Source organism: Panthera uncia, chromosome F1 (genome assembly GCF_023721935.1).
Source record: "Panthera uncia isolate 11264 chromosome F1, Puncia_PCG_1.0, whole genome shotgun sequence".
In the NCBI taxonomy this organism is placed as follows: Eukaryota; Metazoa; Chordata; class Mammalia; order Carnivora; family Felidae; genus Panthera; species Panthera uncia.
Window position 1 is genome coordinate 52,647,525 of NC_064813.1, and position 20,223 is coordinate 52,667,747.

Genomic DNA, 20,223 nt, shown 5'->3' on the forward strand with positions numbered 1-20,223 from the left:
TCACTTCCTCCTCCCAACAGCAGAGTCTGTGAGATTCGAATATTTACATATCAAAACATTAATGATTACACTTCTAAACAACAGACAGAAATGCTGCTCCTAATTAATTCAGGCCAGAAAGTATATATCTAGCATCTAAAATTATAAGATTTTAACAATTTTGATAAAGTTTTAGCATTCATTAGTTAACAATTTTAAAAAGCAGTAGGTAATATAAAAGATATAAAACATACCCGCTGTATTTTAAAAATAATTAACCAAGTATATGTTTTAAATTAGAATCACTGTATGACTACCAAACACAAATTCTTCCCCAAAGCACTGCTGTGAAATCTTTCACCTAATTATGAGAGATGTTATAATGTGAAGTCCATGCAAACTAACGTGTTCTTGGAAAATTCTCTCTCCCGTCTCCCACTTTGACTCTCTTCTAGAGAGGCAGACAGGGGGTATCTGAGAGTTTGCATCAACAGTGCCACTTGTCATAAAGAATCATATTTTACAGTTTCACAGGGGAGTAGGAAAAGAAAAAGAGGTGAATGGTGTGGTAAGCAAGGGGCTACATTCGCGATTAAAAGTACGCAATGCTAAACTCCATTATGAAGACAAATAGGAAAGTACAACTTCATTGTTGAAAACAATTTCCCTCCTATCAGTCCAAGGATGCATGCATCAATATTGTAGATGAACTGTTAATTACAAAATCAATTAAAAATTATTTCTAAAAACAGTCACGCGTCCCCGGCTCTCATGGGGACAATTTGGGCAGAAGGTCTCATCTCACTAGGACCGCGCCAAATCACAAAGTCGTCATCCACAAGTAAGCAAAAGCAATCTGGTTTTTCATTTTTCAGCGCGGCTGAGCCCAGCCTGAGATTGATCGTCACATATGGCCCCAGAAAACAAACTGTCAATACCTTGAATGCTGCAGAATTTGAACAAATAGCCGTCCGCCCATTCAAGCCACTCATTGCATCCCATTTAACAGATTTTATTGACAGTTTCCTTCTTGTAATTAAAGGGAAAACTACTGGCCAGCAACCAAGATAAAGTTCAAAGATAGGGTCAAAACAAAAGCAGATGGAGGGGCACGGTGTGACTGTCAATGGTACATAGCATCAGAGCATGTTATTGACATGCAGGTATCTAATGATCGGCACGTCATTAAGGAGGGATCTATCCTGAACTTTATGCAAATGCTAACAGAGACTTAAGACCACAATAAAGCATTAGGAGAGGCACAAAGGGAAAAACAACAAAGCAGCAACGATTTTTACTTATCAGAGGTTGCTATTTTAGTACATTTCAGTTCAAATGTAAAGACCATTTATTCCCATAATTCTTAACCCTTACTGCATAGGTGGTACCTTTCAGAGAAATACTCCGGCAGAATTAGATTTCTAGAGAACTCCAGAATACAAGAAAACAGAGGATTCTTTGATAACCAAAGCTAAAAACAACACCAAATATGTTTTTCCAATTGCAAAATGTGCATTTTTGAGGGGGAGAAAAGGTTTCTGTGTATCCACAATTCATAGGTATTTTCACTTGTGCCTACAAGACAATGGAGGTAATTTTGTCCCGAGAGTGGCCATTTACACTACCAGTTAGGAAATTCATTAGGTGCCAAAAGTTTCACCGCTTTTAGTAAGTAAATATAATAAAAATAATTCAAGTTGATTTTTCCTGTATCTAACTTTTCACTAGAAAGCTGTAATGACTATAATTTTGCTGTCTCATACAGAATTTACAACTGGGTTTAGCAAATCCCTGAAGAAGTTGAGGGAAGGGTAAAACTGCAATATTAAAAAATGTAACAATGACCATGTCAATATGCCAACCTGAATTAGCAAGAGCTATCGCTTTGAGGGTGACAAATTCTTCTTTCTCCAGCTTCATGCTCTTGTATTTCTTTACCAGCTGCAGGATAGCATTATTTAGGTCAAGAAGGCCTGCTAATTTGGACTGGTCTTCATCCATTATATAATCATCTGCATAGACAAGTTCATCCTCAAATGAAAGAGATCGGTATACGACACCAAGGATCAAAATTTCCATCCAAGCACTCTGCAGAAGGCTCATCTGGTCCGCCAGGGACAGCGTGGAGAAGCCTGCATGGGAAGATGGGCAGATCAAGTTACTTTAAAGCCATAATTTCATAATGCAACATTAGTTTCATATGGTAGTCGGCTTCTGCATCGGTGCTCAAAATTATGCTGAGCTTTGATTAGATGCTCTTACATTTTTCCCTGATCATTTTGCAAATGGCAAAGTAAAAGTCATAAACCAGTTCAACTTGTTGGTGCTTTTTATAAGTTTTATGGACACAGTTGAGAAGACTAGAACATAAAAGTAGTTTTGTTTCTTTCATTTCAGGAGAAAATAATATGTAGTCTTTAAATATACTCAAATTTCTGGCTGGAGTTTTTATAAATGTCTTACAGGAAGTCAGGTTTTCATCTACTTCATCTCTAAAAACTACTACTGATAAACAACATAAAAGTTAAAAAAAAAAAAGAATCCCAAAATAAAGGAAAACAAACATTTAGACTCACACTATAGAGTGCAATTTGGAAACATTTCTCTCTAATAGTCAGACGTTCAGTGAATAATGGGTATTCTGATACCTGAAAGAGACTTCTTAATTTGATATTTTGCACCCACGGATATTTAGCATGAAGTCCTCTTAAAATGGTGATTATTGGTATAAAAGAGAGTCGAAGGGGAGCCTGGGTGTCTCAGGTGAGCATCTGACTCTTGATTTTGGCTGAGGTTACAATCTCACAGTTCTTGAGCTTGAGCCCCATATCGGGATCTACACTGACAGTGTGGAGCCTTCTTGGGATTCTCTCTCTCCCTCTCTGCCCCTCCCCTGCTACCACACTCACTCTTCTTCTTTCAAAACAAATAAAAAAGGAAAGAAAAAAGAAAAAAGAAAACATTCTTTAAAAAGGAAGAGAGAGAGAGAGAGAGAGAGAGAGAGAGAGAGAAGACTACTTAGCAGCCTGGCCTCCTCACCAAATCAAAAAGGCAGAGTTTATTCTTATTAGGATCCAGCTATTTAAAAAGTTAACTGTGGAAACAATGGGGTTCCATGGATAGCATATAGGCAGAGCCAGATCCTGAATTTAAATATTGGACCCACTCAGCTACTGTGTCTTTCGCCATGAGCAAGACAATTCACCTGCACCTCAATTTTTTTTTTTTTGGGGAAATACAATATAAAACCCAGCAAAATACTAATTTATAACATAGGTTCAATAAATGCAGCCATATCAAATATTACTTTTTTCTTAACTATCGAGCTACCTATATGACTGCTTTAGTTCTTCCGTAACAATCTGGTCTGATTCACACACAACACACATACATGCTTAAAGTTCCTTCTGAGCTTAAGAAAACATGCAAACAGATTTTAAAAGAAAATGTGGTTCAATAGGGAAAGCAGACGTAGTGCCTTTAAACCTAGTTAGGAGTTAAAATGTCTATTTAGATCTCAGACGGACTAGGTCTGGATTCCAAACGAAGTCCCTTTCAAAATAAATAATAAGTAAATAAATAAAAATAAAAGGAAGTCTTGGTGATACCTGATGATCAGCCACCTACTTTTTCCAAGAGTCCTAAAAAAAGAAATATTTCTTAAATCTTCACTTTCATTTCCAAAATTATGCCCAGGAATTCCAAGAGCGATCGACCACCTCTGTGGTTTTTGAGGACACGGGACTATGATTTAAGATCTTGCCACCAATAATTCTATAGGAGAAAATTTTAATAGTGCAACTTATGAAATCTATTTTTTCCTCATAAATACCCACTGCCGCCCAGTCTACTTAGGCTCCTGCTTATGCTCATCACTGTTGTTCCATTTTTTATTCGTATCAAATTGTTCATGTCCCATGTGATATAAGAAACTACTGCACAATAAGGAAAAGAAAGTGATTTCCTGGCCTGTTGGTGAAAACAAGTGGTTTGCCATTTGGCACCATTAACTAGAAGTATTTAAGAAGATCATCAAGAAGGATCAGTCCAGCTTTTGTCAAGGATGGTCTTCAGACGTGTGCAAAAAGCATTTCTTTCATTGTTTATCAAGCTGTTTACACATTACGTGACAGAGCTTCTTTTGAGCTGGCTGTGTCAATCTTTCTTTCTCTTTTTCCATGCCTTTTGTTTTGGTCAGCATAATTAACACATTTATTAAAAATAAATTCCTATAAAGATACAACAATTGGTAACATTTCAAACAGTCAAAAGAGTAAAATAATGGCCTCGCCTGAGTAGGTTAGGCTCCATTTGCTTCTGATCTTAAGAACGTTACACTAACAACAAACAAACACTATTGCTCTTTTTTCTGTTCCCCCTCCAGGAAAAAAACATGCAATGCAAATCCAAATATCTCGCTCAAGAAAAGGGAACAGTACGATTTCTTTTGTACATGAAATAGACGAAGAAATAAATGCTCATCCAGAAAGTTACGAGCCAAAAGGGATGGCTGTTTTCCCTTTGCCTTAGTTTTCTTGTTCCTTTTCAGGCTCCCAAGCAGCAGTTTTTCTGCAGCGGCAGACGGACAGAGCGCGTAGCCCGCAGCACCTTCCTGTGACAGCCCTATTCTCCCTCCCGACACTGCTGTTAGTAAATAGATTTACACATTCTCCAATCTCCACACATCTTTCTGCCGAATAATTAAAAGCAGGATGATTAGTTTATTGAGTGGAAGGAGGAACTTTTTTATTGAGGTCCAGCCACGATTTTATCAGGGCCAGCACTTTTACGGTTGTCAGGAGGATGCAGGCATCCAATTTTTCTTATCTGCCTGATTAATACAAACGCTGTTTCAGGACGCATTAATTAACAGATACAAATCTACGTTCTCATGGAAGGATCAATACGGAGAAGAAAAGAGGCATCAATGTGAATTTAGTGCTGATGATGGAGAAGGCACGCTATCGACATTTACGTGCACGGAAACTTTAAAGTTGCACAGGGGCCCTTTTGTCCCTGTGATTTACAAATTAACAATTTTCAGCCATAACAACGTTTCACACATTTCTTTGGGGTTTAATTAAGCAAAAAACAATAAAATTTCATTTTTTAAAGTGGACCCTGCAATTTGTTTGCTCTCTGTCGATGGCTCTGTGTGTGTACGTGTGCGTGTATCTTTCCTGTAAACTTAACTTTTTTCTTTCACTTCTTGATGAAATAAAAAGAAGAAAAAGGGTAAAGAAAAAGATGATCTCTCTCATTTTATTTATTTATTTTTTTGGTGAGGGAGGAGGTGACGATGAATATAGGTGACGATGAATATAGGTTTGACAAGTTTGCTTGCCTGATATCCTCAAATCTATTTCAGCTGATTAAAGGAGGTGTAATTTTGCAAAACGGTAGGAAAAAGGACAATCCATGCTTTACAGAGTATAAATAAAAGTCCGGACTTTTATCCCCTCTTGCTCTAGAAATAACTGAATCGCAACACTTTTAACCCTTTCCTACCACACTTGTGCAAACTGGAAGCTGTTGCAAAGGTCGCTTCTGCCCAGATGCCTGCGTGGCAGTGAAATGGCCTTGTTATGAGATTATCGTGCTCACCTGCTCACTAAGGAGGCTGCATACATCACAGACATTAGCTTTTAATTCCACAAAGTTCTTCTACTGCCCCTTAGGAGTGATAGCTTAAGACACATTACAAATATAAGCATATCTGGATAACATTTTTACCAGTGGACCTGAGCAAAATATCAAAACCTAAATGTCCAAGATCTAACTAAACTGAGTTTAAGGAATTTTTTAAAAACACACTCTTACTGCTCTCTTGGCACACACACGCTTGTGTCCCAATGATAATTACTTGTGTGCACCTTCACCCGGCATTTAGTGGGGTTTTATAGCTACTGGGCTACAAATTAGAGGTTCTCATCACCTATAGGATTCAGATACCTTTGGAGAGAAACCTCTCTCCCAAGTGAAATAAAATATGCTTTGCAGTCGTGTTGTGCGAACCTCGTGTTTTGTGCGTCCTGGGATCTTAATCTTTGGTGTGTGACAGCTTATAGTTTTAAGTGTTCAGCCATATTACAGCTTTTTAAAACACACTGATACCATGGTGCATTTTTTTTTTTTCCTCCCCGGCTCCGGCCCATTCCATGCCTATCGCTGACAACTGGGATCTCTCTTCATCTCTGTCCCGGAGTCAGTGCCATTTAATGTATCTCGGGCATTTTGCTAGCAGAATGACTCTCTACCTTGACCCGCAGTTAAATAGCATGTTTATCTGCAATACAGTGTGCTCCAAATAAACCAGATGACAGTTGGGAATAACATCACTTGGAAGGATTGAAAAGCTTCTCAAGAGGCAGGTACCCCTGAAGTAATAGGCTTGAAGAAAGTATGTTCTGTGCCAGCCCTCTTGCCTTCTTCTACTAGAAACTTCGGAGGATGGCAGTGGTGCCATGGGCACTTGTCAAGCACTTTTTTTTTTTTTTAGCCTGGCAAACTGATGCACTTTGCAGTCAACTTTCAGAAAAGGCTAAGCATTTGAAAGTGTGAAGGGCAAAAAATATCTGACGGCTAGTCTTCAAAAATACACTTTCATTTCAGAAAGCATAAATGTTTATTCCCTGAACGGAGTGTTGACAGAAATAGGCTGCAGTGCAGGCATCTGGTTTTAACCCCTGCTAGGCATTTTCTTCTCGGCTGCTTCCTTGAAACAGAGAGCAAGCATTTTAAATCTTCAGGGTGTCCGTTAATATCAGTTAATCATGGCATTGATTTGCCCGCTCACAGTTTTTGAACTGTAGTGTCTCTGTTCCGCAAAACATTGACATCTTTCAACGAATAGCATATCATGCTAGAATTGTAATGATGCCATAATGACTCACGGAGATCGCAAACGAAATTCATGGAGAGAAGGTGAGCGAGCAGTGTGGCATGAGCTAGATTCTTTCTCTCTCATACAAATGAACCTACTGTTTACAGGAACTAGGGGAGACAAGAATCACAATGGCACTAAGATCTGATCTTGCCTACCAGGAGACCTTGTTAGAGCTAAACTTTACGTTTAAGCCAGTTGCTACTTCACATATGAGCAGACATACCACTTGCTGTATAATTCACAAAACACACAGCTCTGGGGTTGCAGGGTGTATGTATATATGTGTGTGTGTGTGTGTGTGTGTGTGTGTGTGTGTGTGTGTGTATACATATATATACATATATATGTATACATATACATATATACACATATATATGTGTATCATGTATACACACACACACAACATATATATATGTAACATATACATATATATATATGCAGGGTGTATATATATGTATATATAACATATAAAATTAATATATATAAATATATAAAGATCTTTTTTCTATTTTGATTTTTACAGAAATGGACTTTATGGGCTGGCACTCAGTAGCGGCTAGAGTTAAGCCAACTACGGATGGTCATGTGCTAAAGTGAAAGCTGGAATCTTTACCTGGTGCTATCAGAACCATTTTATTTAAAATTTTTTCTTTGTAATAGATGGTAATTATTATCTATTATATTAGTACCTAAGCATTAGATACAATACCTCCAATATTATCCTTTGAATCTTTATTCTTTTAGTTGGACCATAAACCAGATTTCATTAATTCAGGCTCAATCTCAATTAGTTTGGGTAAAATACAACAGTAACTAACAATAATGGGACAGCTCTCCTTCTTGTAATTTGATCAGCTTTCAACATTTGTTGATTCCATAATAAATCTGTTTCTTTTAGTTCTTTCTGTTTCTTCAGTTTTTATACTTCAAGTATGGTTCACAGAGATTTTATGAAACCATTATTTTAAAATAGTGGTTTCATAGGAAAAATGTGGAAATCTTGCAAGACAGAATTCAGATTCAAAAATTCTACGTGGCAAACTTGACCAGCATCCATAAAACTTAGTAAATGGTCTAGGTGGTGATGATAAATTAAAGGAGGGTAGAATAGAATCATAAAGGCACTATCTACTGGTCCAAGATGGAATTATCACTGTTAACTGAGTTTCCAGGTACAACTGGCCACTGACCACTCATGCTGATTATGCAAACAGCCAAATGAATTTTCAATTAGCCCACTCATGGGCACAGAAATTAAAACCATGCGCCCATGGCCCTGGTGAAATGCCTTCTTTAGTAATTGCTTCTTGTTTCCAAATCCAGCTTGCTAAAAAAATTAAAATTATAATAGCAGCGAAAGAAAGATATTCCCAAGGGGCTACTCAGAAAAGCCTGAAAATGGTAACAAGAGGTTTTTTTTGTTTGTTTCTGTGAGTGTGGGAGGGTGACAGCTGCCAACCTGCTTTGAGAGGAAAAAGAAAAAAAGAACTAGATTTGGGGCAGATGATGTAAAATAGGAATACAGAGACTATCTAGATGAAGTGTGCAGTTCCTCTTTGGAAATTCCACTTACCTACCACTGCTGAATGATTACAAATGTTCCTTTAGCTTTCCCCAAACTCCCTTTTACTTGACCTCAACTTTACTTCTCCCATCCTTTCATCTAAGCCAAGAAGAAAGAAAAATTGTCAGAAGGCACAGAGAAAGGTATAGGCTGAGCTGCTTTAAAGGAGGGATACCTAATGGCTTTCTTTTCCCACAACCTTTATTTTGTGCTAGTTGAAAACAAGACAGCTCTGCCTGGAGAGTTTCCTTTTTGATGTGACTACATTTTGTTTGACCATTGAGAAAAAAGGAAGGCAGTGCCATATAATGTAGGACTCTAAAAAAAAAAAAAACCTTAGTTTTCAGTCTTACTTTGGGAATAGATGGACGTGGAGTAGGAAAAAGCTCATTTTGAAGCCACATTTCTGGTTTGAAAGAAAAAGATCCAGTGCCTGAATCTGACTGGCTCTACCCAATCACTGTTGGCCTGGTCAGGAAATACCACAGGGTGCTGACGGGGACCTGACCAATAGTCCAAGGAATATCAACCCAGCCTGGGCGTCAGATGTGCGGGAACTGTCTTCAGGAAATTCCCAAGTTCTCATCAAATTTGGTCTAATACTTGACTTAAAAATCAAGCCTTGAAAATAAAGGCATACTGCCTCTATCTGAACTTTGAGGATTTGTAGGCTGACAGACATTTCCAAAGACTTTTAAAGAATTTGTAGGAAATAAGTAATGTCAAACATTCAAAAGCTAAAGGGTGACTGCCATTGAGGGATATATGATGAAAGAGACTAGAGTGGGGAGCAGTGACATTGAGGTCTGGAGATCTAGGTTCTACTTCTACCCACACTCCAACCAATAGTGCTAACTTGACCCCTGTTGTCAGTTGATTTGTATCCCTCCAAAAAAGAGGTTATAATTCTCTCAGTACCTGTGAATGTGACCTACAAAGATAGGGTCTTTGTAGATAGTCAAGTTAAAATGAGGTCATGAGGGTGGGTCCTAATCTGACTGTAGTTTCATTAAAAAGGGGGAAATTTAGGGAGAGACATACACAAATGGAAGGAAAATGATGTGAAAGTACACAGAGAGAATGCCATTTACAAGCCAACAGACGCTTGGTCACCAGAAGCCAAGAGAGAGGCATGGAACAGATTCTCCCTCACCACTCTCAGAAGGAACCAACCCTCCCGACACTTTGATCTCAGACTTCTAGTCTTCCGAATTGAGTGACAATAAATTTCCGTTGGAAGCCGTCTCATTTGTGGCACTTTGTTATAGCAGCCCCAGCAAACTCACACAGACCCATAGTTGACTTCTCATCTGTGAAATATGGACATATGCGAAATAGGGACCAGACATCTTTGAAGAAGCTTCCAGTTCCAATGCCGAGTGATTCGGAGTATGCAGCGAGAACGACTGACATGAAGCACAAGGCTGTGTGGGTAATGGTGAGCACCTCAGATAAAGATCATTGGACCGAGAGTAAATAAACCTAGCACTGGGTGCCACCTGTCCCACCAAGTGACTGTGTGACTCTGGGGAATGAGTCAACTTCTCTGGTTCCTGCCTTTTCATTGGTAAAGTAGGGAAGTAGAAACAAATGTCCCTAAAGGTTTGGTCCAGACGTACATTATTCAGTTTCCAGTGAATTTTGCTGCAGTTGTGTAACAAAATTAAAACCAATTGACATTTAATGCATCTATGATAAGTGAAGCACTATGCTTCGACCCATTAGGATATACAAGATGAGTACAATATAATGCGTACCCTGTAAGATGTTACAGTCCAGCAAAAGTAAATTAGAATACAATGAGGAAAAGTAGGTAGGTACCATAAGAAATGATCAAAGTGTACGGATATGTAAAGGAGGAAAGATTGGTGTTGGTTGTACACATCCTCCTCAATGTGTCATCAATTTCTCTCCTCCCTTACTCCCCACGGTTTTGGTTCAGATCTCCATCATCTCTTTTGGAATAAAGGGATACCAAAATTCTTATCTGGTATTTCCTTCTTCCATCTTACCCGTGGCTATTCCAGCATTATTTTTAAATATGAACTCTAAGCATGCCATCCATTGGCCAAGATGCTTTCTTGGCTTCAACTTCCCCAGTGGACAAAAAACTGAAACCCACCGGCACAAAATGGAATTTCTTTCACTGTTTGGCCCTTCTATCCCTTTCCTGCCACATTTCCTGAAAACTCCTCTTCTGGTAACTCCTCTGTAGATGGCATAGCAGGGCGAAAAGTGAGCTCATTTTCCCCACCCTGTAGCTCTCCTACTTCCGAGCTTAACAGCATCACCATCTGCCTGCTGTCTCACTCCCAGCCTTTCAATGTTCTATCACCAAGCCTTCCTTTTCATATTTCTGAAATCAAGTGGACACATTCATTCTTTTCCATTCCTACTGCCATTATAATTATATTGTTCCTATGTAGCATCCACGGGCATAGTTTCCAGCTGTAAAATATGAAAGTGGAGCTCCAGGTTAAAGCCCTAAACAAGTAAAGGAGTGAATGTGACGATGTGCCGCCTGACAGACAGATCTTTCCCAGTGGGCTGCCATGTTTTCGGAGTTCTTAACAGTGGAGCCCTCCTCTTCCTTGTTCCTTGCCGTAATCCTGGCACCTGCAACAGCACCAGCCACGTAGCAGGTGCTCAATAAATTTGTGCCAAATCAACTAATGAATCACAACTCACTGAATGGCTTTCACAAAGAATGGGACACTAGAAGTGAAGATAGCATTTCAGATATCAGTCCCCTCCCCCAGAAAGAAAATCTGAATATGCAACAAAATGTAGCCTAATTGTTTTTCGTTATTTGTAGAAGGGTTTATTAAGGCACTGAATATATGTAAAGCTCTTTGCTTATAAGTGCCAAGAGTGTATAGGATTTTCTTTGGAGCCATTTAAACTCTGATAAGGTCTTGTTCTAAACCTCAGCTAGTTTCTTTTTATTTTAATTTTTGTGATGTTTATCTACTTTTGAGAGAGAGTGAGACAGAGTGTGAGTGCGGAGGGGCAGAGAGAGGGGGAGACACGGGATCCGAAGCAGGTTCCAGGCTCTGAGCTGTCAGCACAGAGCCCAACGCGGAGCTCGAACCCACAAGCAGTGAGATCATGACCTGAGCCAAAGTAGGACACTTAACTGACTGAGCCATCCAGGCACCCCTCCTTTTTAATTTATAATTAAAGTTGACTTTTTGATCATAAGGCCTAACTGCTTTCTCTTATATTTATAAATAGCCATTCACAACAGACTCCATGATAATGTCACAATGACTTTTGTTATTTACAAGTATTTCTCTACTTAGTCTTAATTTCTCTACTTTATCTTCTTTGTATAACGATCTTAACAATGTGTGAATTTATCTTCTGTAGCTAGACTACTAAACCTCTGAAATCCTAGCCTAGTTAGTCAGGAATGAAAACAAATGCTCAGTGCTTCTTTCTGCTTGCAGGAATAAAAAACCTGTATACCTACTTTTTAAACAAATTCTTCAGAGATTTCAAAACCAGTTTTTATAAAACCCGAATACAGGCACTTTCCACACTTTAAAAAAATGGCCGAGAGATTGAGAAATCTTGGGCTTCCTTTTTATGGGTTTCTGTTCCCTGAATCAAGAACAGCCAAGAGAAGACAATGCAATAAAAATGCATTCATATGAAATCTCCCTCTCAGTCCATTTTAGAACAATGGATTCTCACTAAATAAACACTCACTTGTCAGAAATACTTGCAACACGACAGCCACTGAGCAGCACCAAGGGAGTAAGGTGCCTTCCCGTTTTAAAGCAGCAAATTAGACATTTACAGGGAAGATGGTACTTGTCGGTCATGACCTTTCAACTGTGTCTGTACAAGTAGGTGTTAATGTAATTTAAATGCCGTTTAGACGTGTTTCAGGTTTATCAAACTGGTTTGCATATCCACTCCTATGTAATAAGTTTGAAAAAGAACCATTTCCACCTGCCTTAGGAACAAGCATAGCTGGGCGCAGTCCTATGCAAATATTCCAGGCAAGTAAAGCAGGCTCCATTCAAGTCTCTCTCTAAGAAGTCAGGGTGGACCTTAAGGAAATCAAGCAGGGGGCCGAAAGTATTTTTAATCAGTCAGGTAGTAAGTTCTCATGATTTTTATATGAACATTTCCTTCCCCCCCCACTTTTTGTACATATTTAAGCTGAGAATTTTGATTTACGGCAAACAGATTATCTCTGTTGGAGATGATAGATTTTCTCTTTTTTTAAAATCTTTTTATGTTTATTTATTTTTGAGAGAGAGAAAGAGCGTGAGTGGAGGAGGAGCAGAGAGAGAGGGAGACACAGTATCCAAAGCAGGCTCCAGGCTCTGAGATGTCAGCACAGAGCCTGACACGGGGCTCGAACCCATGAACCGTGAGATCACGACCCGAGCCAAAGTCGGACGCTCAACCAACTGAGCCGCCCAGGTGTCCCTGAAGAGGATAGGTTTCAATTAAAATACAAATACAGGGAGAAACACAAGAAGATGAATTTTGATAACATAAATTTTAGGACCAGATAACATGTTTTTTCACCATCCAACATTTTAATAAACTGACCAATAAGTTATTAATAAAGCACGTCATTTGCCAGACTTCGGCAAGAGATCAATGTGCCTCTAATACTCTTTAGAACAGCTGGAAAACAACCATAAACTGTAACTTCTGGCTAACTTTTTCTTAAACCACAAATTCTTGGCATGGTTTACTTTCCTTCATAATTTCTAATATTTGGTTTTGTACTGTGTTTGACCTAAATTGTATTTTAAATTAAAAATGAATTTTTGTGAATGTTTCTTTTGCCCACACATAACATTTAAAAGCTAGCTAGCTATTTATTTATTTATTTATTTATTTATCTATTTATTTATGAGGAACTGCTTCTCTTGGGAACATTCAACCATTAAAAGAAATCTATGAATAGCAATTTAGCCATGGCTGCTTTATTTCTGTTATATGTGACCCAAAATACTATTCTGATATTGAAAAATTAAAGAATCTATATCTGTATGTGTGTATATCTATTTTTTTTCTTTTTCTTTTTTTCTTAAGTGAGCACAAAAGAGAAAATTAGGAGAAAGAGAGAAGTGCTTGCTCCACTCCAGTCTGATTTGGGATTAAATGCTGCCCATCTACAAAAGGTGAGAGTTTTTCCCAGTCCATCCACTCGCATTAATGAAGGCAGAGCTGCAGACTTGAAAGCTCAGGTTATCTTTTCTTTTTATTATTTTCCCATTTTTGAAAGCCACGACCACATACAGGTTAAGACACAGAATAATGTTTGCAGCATGACGACCTGGGTGATTTCATGAGCTCACCTAAAATTTGAAAATGTTATGTCAGCTACCAATTACAAAAAAAAAAAAAAAAAAAAAAAGTTGTGATCATCTTGTGTGCTTTCAGTGAAATGACCAAGAGCTGATTCCGGATGAGAGCTCTAAGAGAAAAAAATCACTTACAATTTCTATATTAATTTTAAATGACATACCTTCAAATCTTCTCAGATTTTCCTAATTGGCCCCTTGATACAGAAACACAAATTTTAATGAGAGCACTAATTATTTAAAAAAATGGTATTTGTGGAGTTAACATTAATATCTCCCTTTCTCTCACTTTTACTAGTTACAGGAAAAGCAGGAAAAAAAAGTCCTTCACGTGTGCTTTTCTTGCTTTTCTCAAAACAGAAAGACACTATAACTCAGGGAGTCTCCAACATACGCCCCAGAAGGAAGAGAGGCAGGGAAAAAAATCAGGAGGTTCTTCTGCATAAACACAAGTTAAAGGATTTACAACACAGGCCATTAAAAACAAAGTGTCATATGTATTCATGAAAGAACATAGGAGAAATATGTTATCCATGAGATGCATGTCACAGATACGAAATTATAGCATGCTGACCCTGAAACTCCACATTCAAATAATATTAGAAATCCTCACTATCTACGCTTAAAAGACCCGAGCATAATTTGTGCTCTGGACAGCATGAGAAAACAGCTTCTCTGAATTTCTAGCCCCAAGAGTTCGGTTTAAAGTCAGGCTCCCACACTATTTTTCTCTGTGGCTAATGAAGATCTGTTTACGAATATTTACTCCCAAGTTCACGGCTGGTGTTTGCTGGCTCAAGCAGAGCTAAGTCATTACGGCTTGGCATACGTTCCACTGGGGAGGCTACCAGTTATCTTCTCATTGACAATAGAGGCAACCCCTTCGATTCCTCGCTGCCTTCCCTTCTTCCTCTCTTCACTGCCCCCAATTTGGATCACTGGCCAAGTTAAAACAAAAACAGGGAACAACACAGCTCTTGGACTTCCCCAAGCACATGAATGCAGAGTCGTTATCAGTAGTAAAAGGCTGCCTGCCGTATTTACCACGGATACATAATATACAAACCAAACCGTGCCTCTTATCATAACTCTTTCGGAGACAGTGCTCCATTCAAAAGTAGAATGGAGGAGGGAAATGTAGCTGCGGTGCAAAGCTCTCACGCTATAATTCCTCTCCTCCCTAAATGAACAAGGGCTTGCAGAGTGCTGCCCGGGAGTCTCCCTGCTTTGATCTGTTGGAAAGTATATTTATCTTTGTGTCCCACCTCTCCTCTATGCTGTGACCAGTCCCTTTCATGTCACTGAGATCCTGCAAATAGATCCAGGAAATCCTGGACATTCCTACATTAGGTTGCCTCACGCAAATAAGCATAGGACAATGCAAATACTGCTGTCCATGGATGAACTTATTCGGAAGTTGCACTGTTTCCTAACTCAATTTGAGTCGCATTAAGACCACCTCTGCAGGGAGAGACTCTTACGTTTGCAACAGTCCAAAATGAAAGGGGGAAAAAAAGGAGGAAAAAAAAAAAGCTGCCTGATTCTAATACACCTAATTAGCCATCGGCAGACTCTTAATTGCATACATTAGGATGATTCCATAGTGGAGATTAATTCTAAATATACCCAAGCAGCTGGTTAAGATGCCATGGATTACAGTGTGGACTGTACTTTTCCACTTAATTAGATATCAAAATTAAGCAGCAACAAGCATTTTGACATAACGGGAATCAAGCCGCTGCTCGCTATCCCAGAGCTGCACTAAAGTGACCGCTAAACAGAGCCGCACAGATGGAGAGATATTAAATGCCGCACTGGAAAGTAATTTCAAATAATAAAATATCAATATTTACATTTTAATTACCCCTACTGAGAGCCGCTCTGTCATTTTCACTATTGCCGACGCAGCAAGGGGTAGTGGAATGACATTGTGGCTCTGGCTGCAATGACTATTTTGTTTCCATTAAAGAATGACAAGTGTTTTAGAGGCAGTGACACTCGGTGTGTGAACAAGAATGACAGCAGATCAGAAAATTCCTATTAAGGGACTAAATGCCTCAACAAGAGAATTTACTCTGAGCAGTAGCTCCTCCTTGAAGCACATAATCCCGTCCAAATTTTCTGCTGAAAGTTTATTATTGGGGATGCCCAAGGGAAGTTTTAGTCTCCCATGAAATATTTAGATCCGTAAAACGTTATATGATGATTGTCAATTTAAAAACAATAATACTTGACGTAAACAAATATGCAGGAGTTCTGTGTAAATCGCAATGATGTTAGGGGTTTCTTTTTTTAATTTTCTTCTCATCGCCGTTGTACCATTGATAATGTTTCCTTGAAACATATCTACTTCCTCTCAAATACATGCATGAAAGCCTGGGATATGGCTTGGAGTCATCATAATAAAAATGCTGGCTTGTTTCACCACCTTGTCATTAGTATTTTATAGTATGCAACCATCTCAATCATAATTTCCCTGACATGGAAAACAGAGTCAAGAATGGGTCATAATTTGCATGCGCAAATGCAGACACACGTGTATGTATACCATATATTTTTCTTTGGCTTCTGTTATTATTGAGAAATAGCAAACTCCTACCAGCTCTTACAGGCCCTCACAAAATTTAATTACTCTTCATGGGGTGGGAAGATGAGATTATGGAAACAAAAAATAAAAGGTATATATTAGATGTGACATGCTGGATTCACAGGATAATAAATGAAAACAGTAAAGTCTTCCTTTGGGGATGACTGTCAAAACCGTAGAGATCTTGAAAGAATTTTAATGCCTCGAGATATGAGAGAGTGTATGAGAGAAACTCCTTGGTCAGTATACTGTAGTAGGCAGTTAACTGACCCCCTATCTCAGAGCCTGCATTTATTTAATGTGTAGAGACGAACAACCATAAACGTGATAAATGGCTATAGCGGGAGGCTGAATAGAATTTTTCAAAGAAGAGAAAAGGGAAGTTGGGGAGTTATATAGACCCTTAGCATGCTCACTCCCATGCCTTTTAAAGTATCAGTTTTGAAGTTGGAGTAAAAACTTGAGAATAGCCATGGTATACCGATGCTTGGTCTCTAACTAGAAGATGTTCCTCTTCACAACAACAACAGCAACAAAAAAACCAAAAGTGCCTAGGAAAGTTATTTCTTAAGCATCCCTAATGCTTTTAGGACAAGACAGATCCCCATTTCTCAGCTACTAGCACCTTTTAATTTCTGAAAGAGCCACGGTTGAAAATCTTAATTAATTGTTCCATACTGCTTCAGGATCATTATGCAATGTAATAAAGGCCGTGTAATTATGAAATTTTACAGCCATTACCAAGGCTGATGGCTCGTATTTCATCCTCAGCTGGACCCGATGGCTTTTAGGCACTCTGCTCCCCTTTGATGAACTACAGACAGATCTATCAGGCCCAAACAATATCCAGGCGAGGCAGCTATAATAGCTACCTACAGATGAAGCCATTGATAAAGATAAACTATAAATCTACACACACAAATGCAGGCACATCGCCTGGGGATGACAGAGAGAGGATGAGACACTTGGGAAAGGCAGTTGGCTCCCACGAAGACAGCCTCCCGAGTCTCTCGCTCATTCATTCCAGAATGGGTTGGATTTCATAAAAGACAGCGAAACCCAAGTGAACGTCTCATTTATTCTCTGTATCTCGAAATCAAATGAGAGAAGGAAGAAGGGGTGTGAGTGTGTCCATGAGCATTGTACTTAGTGCATTATTGAAAGGGCAGAAACTACTCAGATATCCTAACATCTATTTCAGAGGTGGAAAAAAAAAATAAAAACACTAGATATCTGGGATTTTTTGCCCACACATACCACTAGCACAGCAATTCACAATAAGTACCCTGAAACAAATGAGATTATAGTTCATGAGTATCTTTCTTATAGATCCTGACATTTAAAAATATAAGCTGTAATCTAAGAACAGAAACCCAGGCTGCGACGCAGACAGGGAAACTAAAATCATATTCGGATACAACTACAACATCTGTAGCTCAAAATATTTTCATTTTGGAATGTAAGAATTCATGCAGCCTAACAACTGATAAAATTAGGGTTTGCTTGACAGGTTTCCAACAACATCTTTTTTCTTTTTTCTTTTTTTTTTGAATTAAGCATTTATGTAGATCCTTCCAAATATCAAGTTAAGTGGAAAAGGGCCACGTAGGAGGTTCATTTGACAACCATAAGTGCTACACTCCAGGGAGCATCTAGTTCAACTCTGCCTTTGGGATATGGCAGCAATTCACAGAGCTAATGCCCTCAGTCCTTATGATGGCATCAGCCACATGCTGGCTCATTTCATGAATATGACCAGACAGCCAGTCTGCAACATGGCTATCCAGGAGAAAAAGCCCATCTGAGGGTCAATCCAATTCAGACTGCAAGCTGAGACAGTGGACCACGCAGGGCAAGAAAGAAAAGTAGCAGGATGCATGTAGGCTGATTTTGAGATTGAAGACGAGCAGGGAGGTAAGGTGTATGTGTGCATAAAGGGGGTGGTGCCTATAAACGAAGATATATTACTGGTTTAAGTGGCATTAAGTCTCTGGAAAGCACAGCTTGAAACACTTCACTAAGAGTACAAATTAAGAGTGAGAAAAACTGGTTTCTGTACAATGTCGGCTACTAACCAGCTGTGTAACCTTGAGCTAGTCACCGAATCGTTCAATTTCCTTATCTACCGAACAAGGTTGCTTGACTGGATGGGCCAGTCTACAGTCCAGATTGAACATTCTATTATCTTTGGTGTTCTTTGTTTTGGGCAGGAGAAAGCGTAGATGTGAAACATACCTTTCCTACACAAATGGATGGTCTCCCTGCCTGAATCCCTTTCTAGGCTTGACCGTATTTTATTCTGCCAATGCGATCTCACCTCCCACTTTTTTGAGAAATGAAGAATAATAGATATAAATGCCCTTGACCTACTTACTTCGCCTTCTCATCTGTAATAGGACCAATTCCTAATACCTCCCACTTGTCTGTAAAGAAAAGGGATTGCTTTTTCTTCCCGAGGAAGGTCTTTACTATGTTCTCAATCCCATCAACTCTGGCCACCTTGAAGATTCATTCCATCAATTTCCCGCTCAACCCCTCTTCCTTTCTTGTGTCTTTTAATCTCTCTTCCTGAGTTTCCATTCCTTCGTCCTTCTATTCTCATAAAATTTCCTCTCCACACTGGTTCCTCCTCAATAGCCAGCTCTCTGTCTCTGTGTGTCTGTGTGTCTGTCTGTATCTCTCCACTTCCCCACCCTCTCACCATTGAAAATCCCCACAAGTAGCACACTCACATTTGTCTGCTACCATTGGTCTGCAATCTGCTGACGCCTGAATCATGTCTCAGCCCCTCTGTTATACCATGGCCACCTACAATCACCTCACTGCCAAATCCAATGGCCTGCCCTCCTTCAAATCCTATTTGGCTCTTCTTCTCCTCTCTTCCTCTCTGAAACACCTGCACCCCACCCCCCACTGGCAGTGTGCCTCATATTTCTCCTGGTCTCCCTTCCTTCTTTTGTGATAATCCTTTCCATGTGATACTTTCAATAATTCTACCTTGGCAGTTTCTCTTCTCCCTCTGCTGCTCTCCCCATGTCTAGGGATATAGCAAACCTGTGTTACAAGTGCATCCTTACTTCTGGCTCCCTGAAGGCCATTCCCATTGAAATGTATCACAGTCAAAATGTTTAAAATTGAACTCATCCTGTACCCCCCAAAAAACATCCCAATGTATTCCCCAAAGCATCATCAAATACTCAGCAAGACAGAATTGAAATTTTGATGTTCTGTTTAATTCTTCTCCAATGTCCAACTGCTTCTATGAAACACCCCTTAGTTCGACCTCGTATTTCCAGTCCCACTGCCTAAGCCCTCAGCCCTCAGCCCTCAGCCCTCCATTATCTTCCACCTGAACCCAACTCATGGTTTCCCCGACTAGGATCTGACCCCTTATGGATCTATATGAAGCAGGGATCCTCTCTCAGTGAGGTCTCCTGAATCCTTCAAAGCCAGGGGTCAATTCTTCTTTATTTCTTGTTAAGAATGATGGTGCTGGTAACAATTTATAAAATTCACTCAGGGCTTACTATGTGCCAGGCAGCATGCTAAGCTCTTCCATTTATCATGTGCCTGTCATGAGCCAAGCATTAGAGATACCCAAAAGACCAAGTCCCAGCCCGCTGGGGGTTTACATTCAGGAGGAGTGGGGAGAAAACAAACAAATACAAATGCAAAGGCATTTCCCAGTACAGGAGTGCAGTGGAGAACACGTCCACAAAACTAAGGCAGAAAACAGGCACCAGGAAGAGACGAGGGGAAGGAAGTGTAGTTTTCGGCAAAGCCATCCAGAAAAGCCTCCCTGATGCTGGACCGTGCAGCAGAGATCTGAAGGAGGGAGAGTGCAAGCCCTGCATCTCTCTGTGGAAGGGTGTTT

General features: G+C 39.5%; 1 protein-coding gene across 2 annotated transcripts in view; it reads right to left on the reverse strand.

Annotated features, from left to right (window-relative positions):
• ESRRG (estrogen related receptor gamma) overlaps nucleotides 1-20,223 on the reverse strand; it is a 227,763-nt gene that overhangs the window by 15,308 nt on the left and 192,232 nt on the right. For both annotated transcript variants that reach the window (XM_049635220.1, XM_049635219.1), the window contains one exon: nucleotides 1,842-2,111. In XM_049635220.1, coding sequence (XP_049491177.1) covers nucleotides 1,842-2,111 — 270 coding nt within the window. The remainder of the gene's footprint in view (nucleotides 1-1,841; nucleotides 2,112-20,223) is intronic.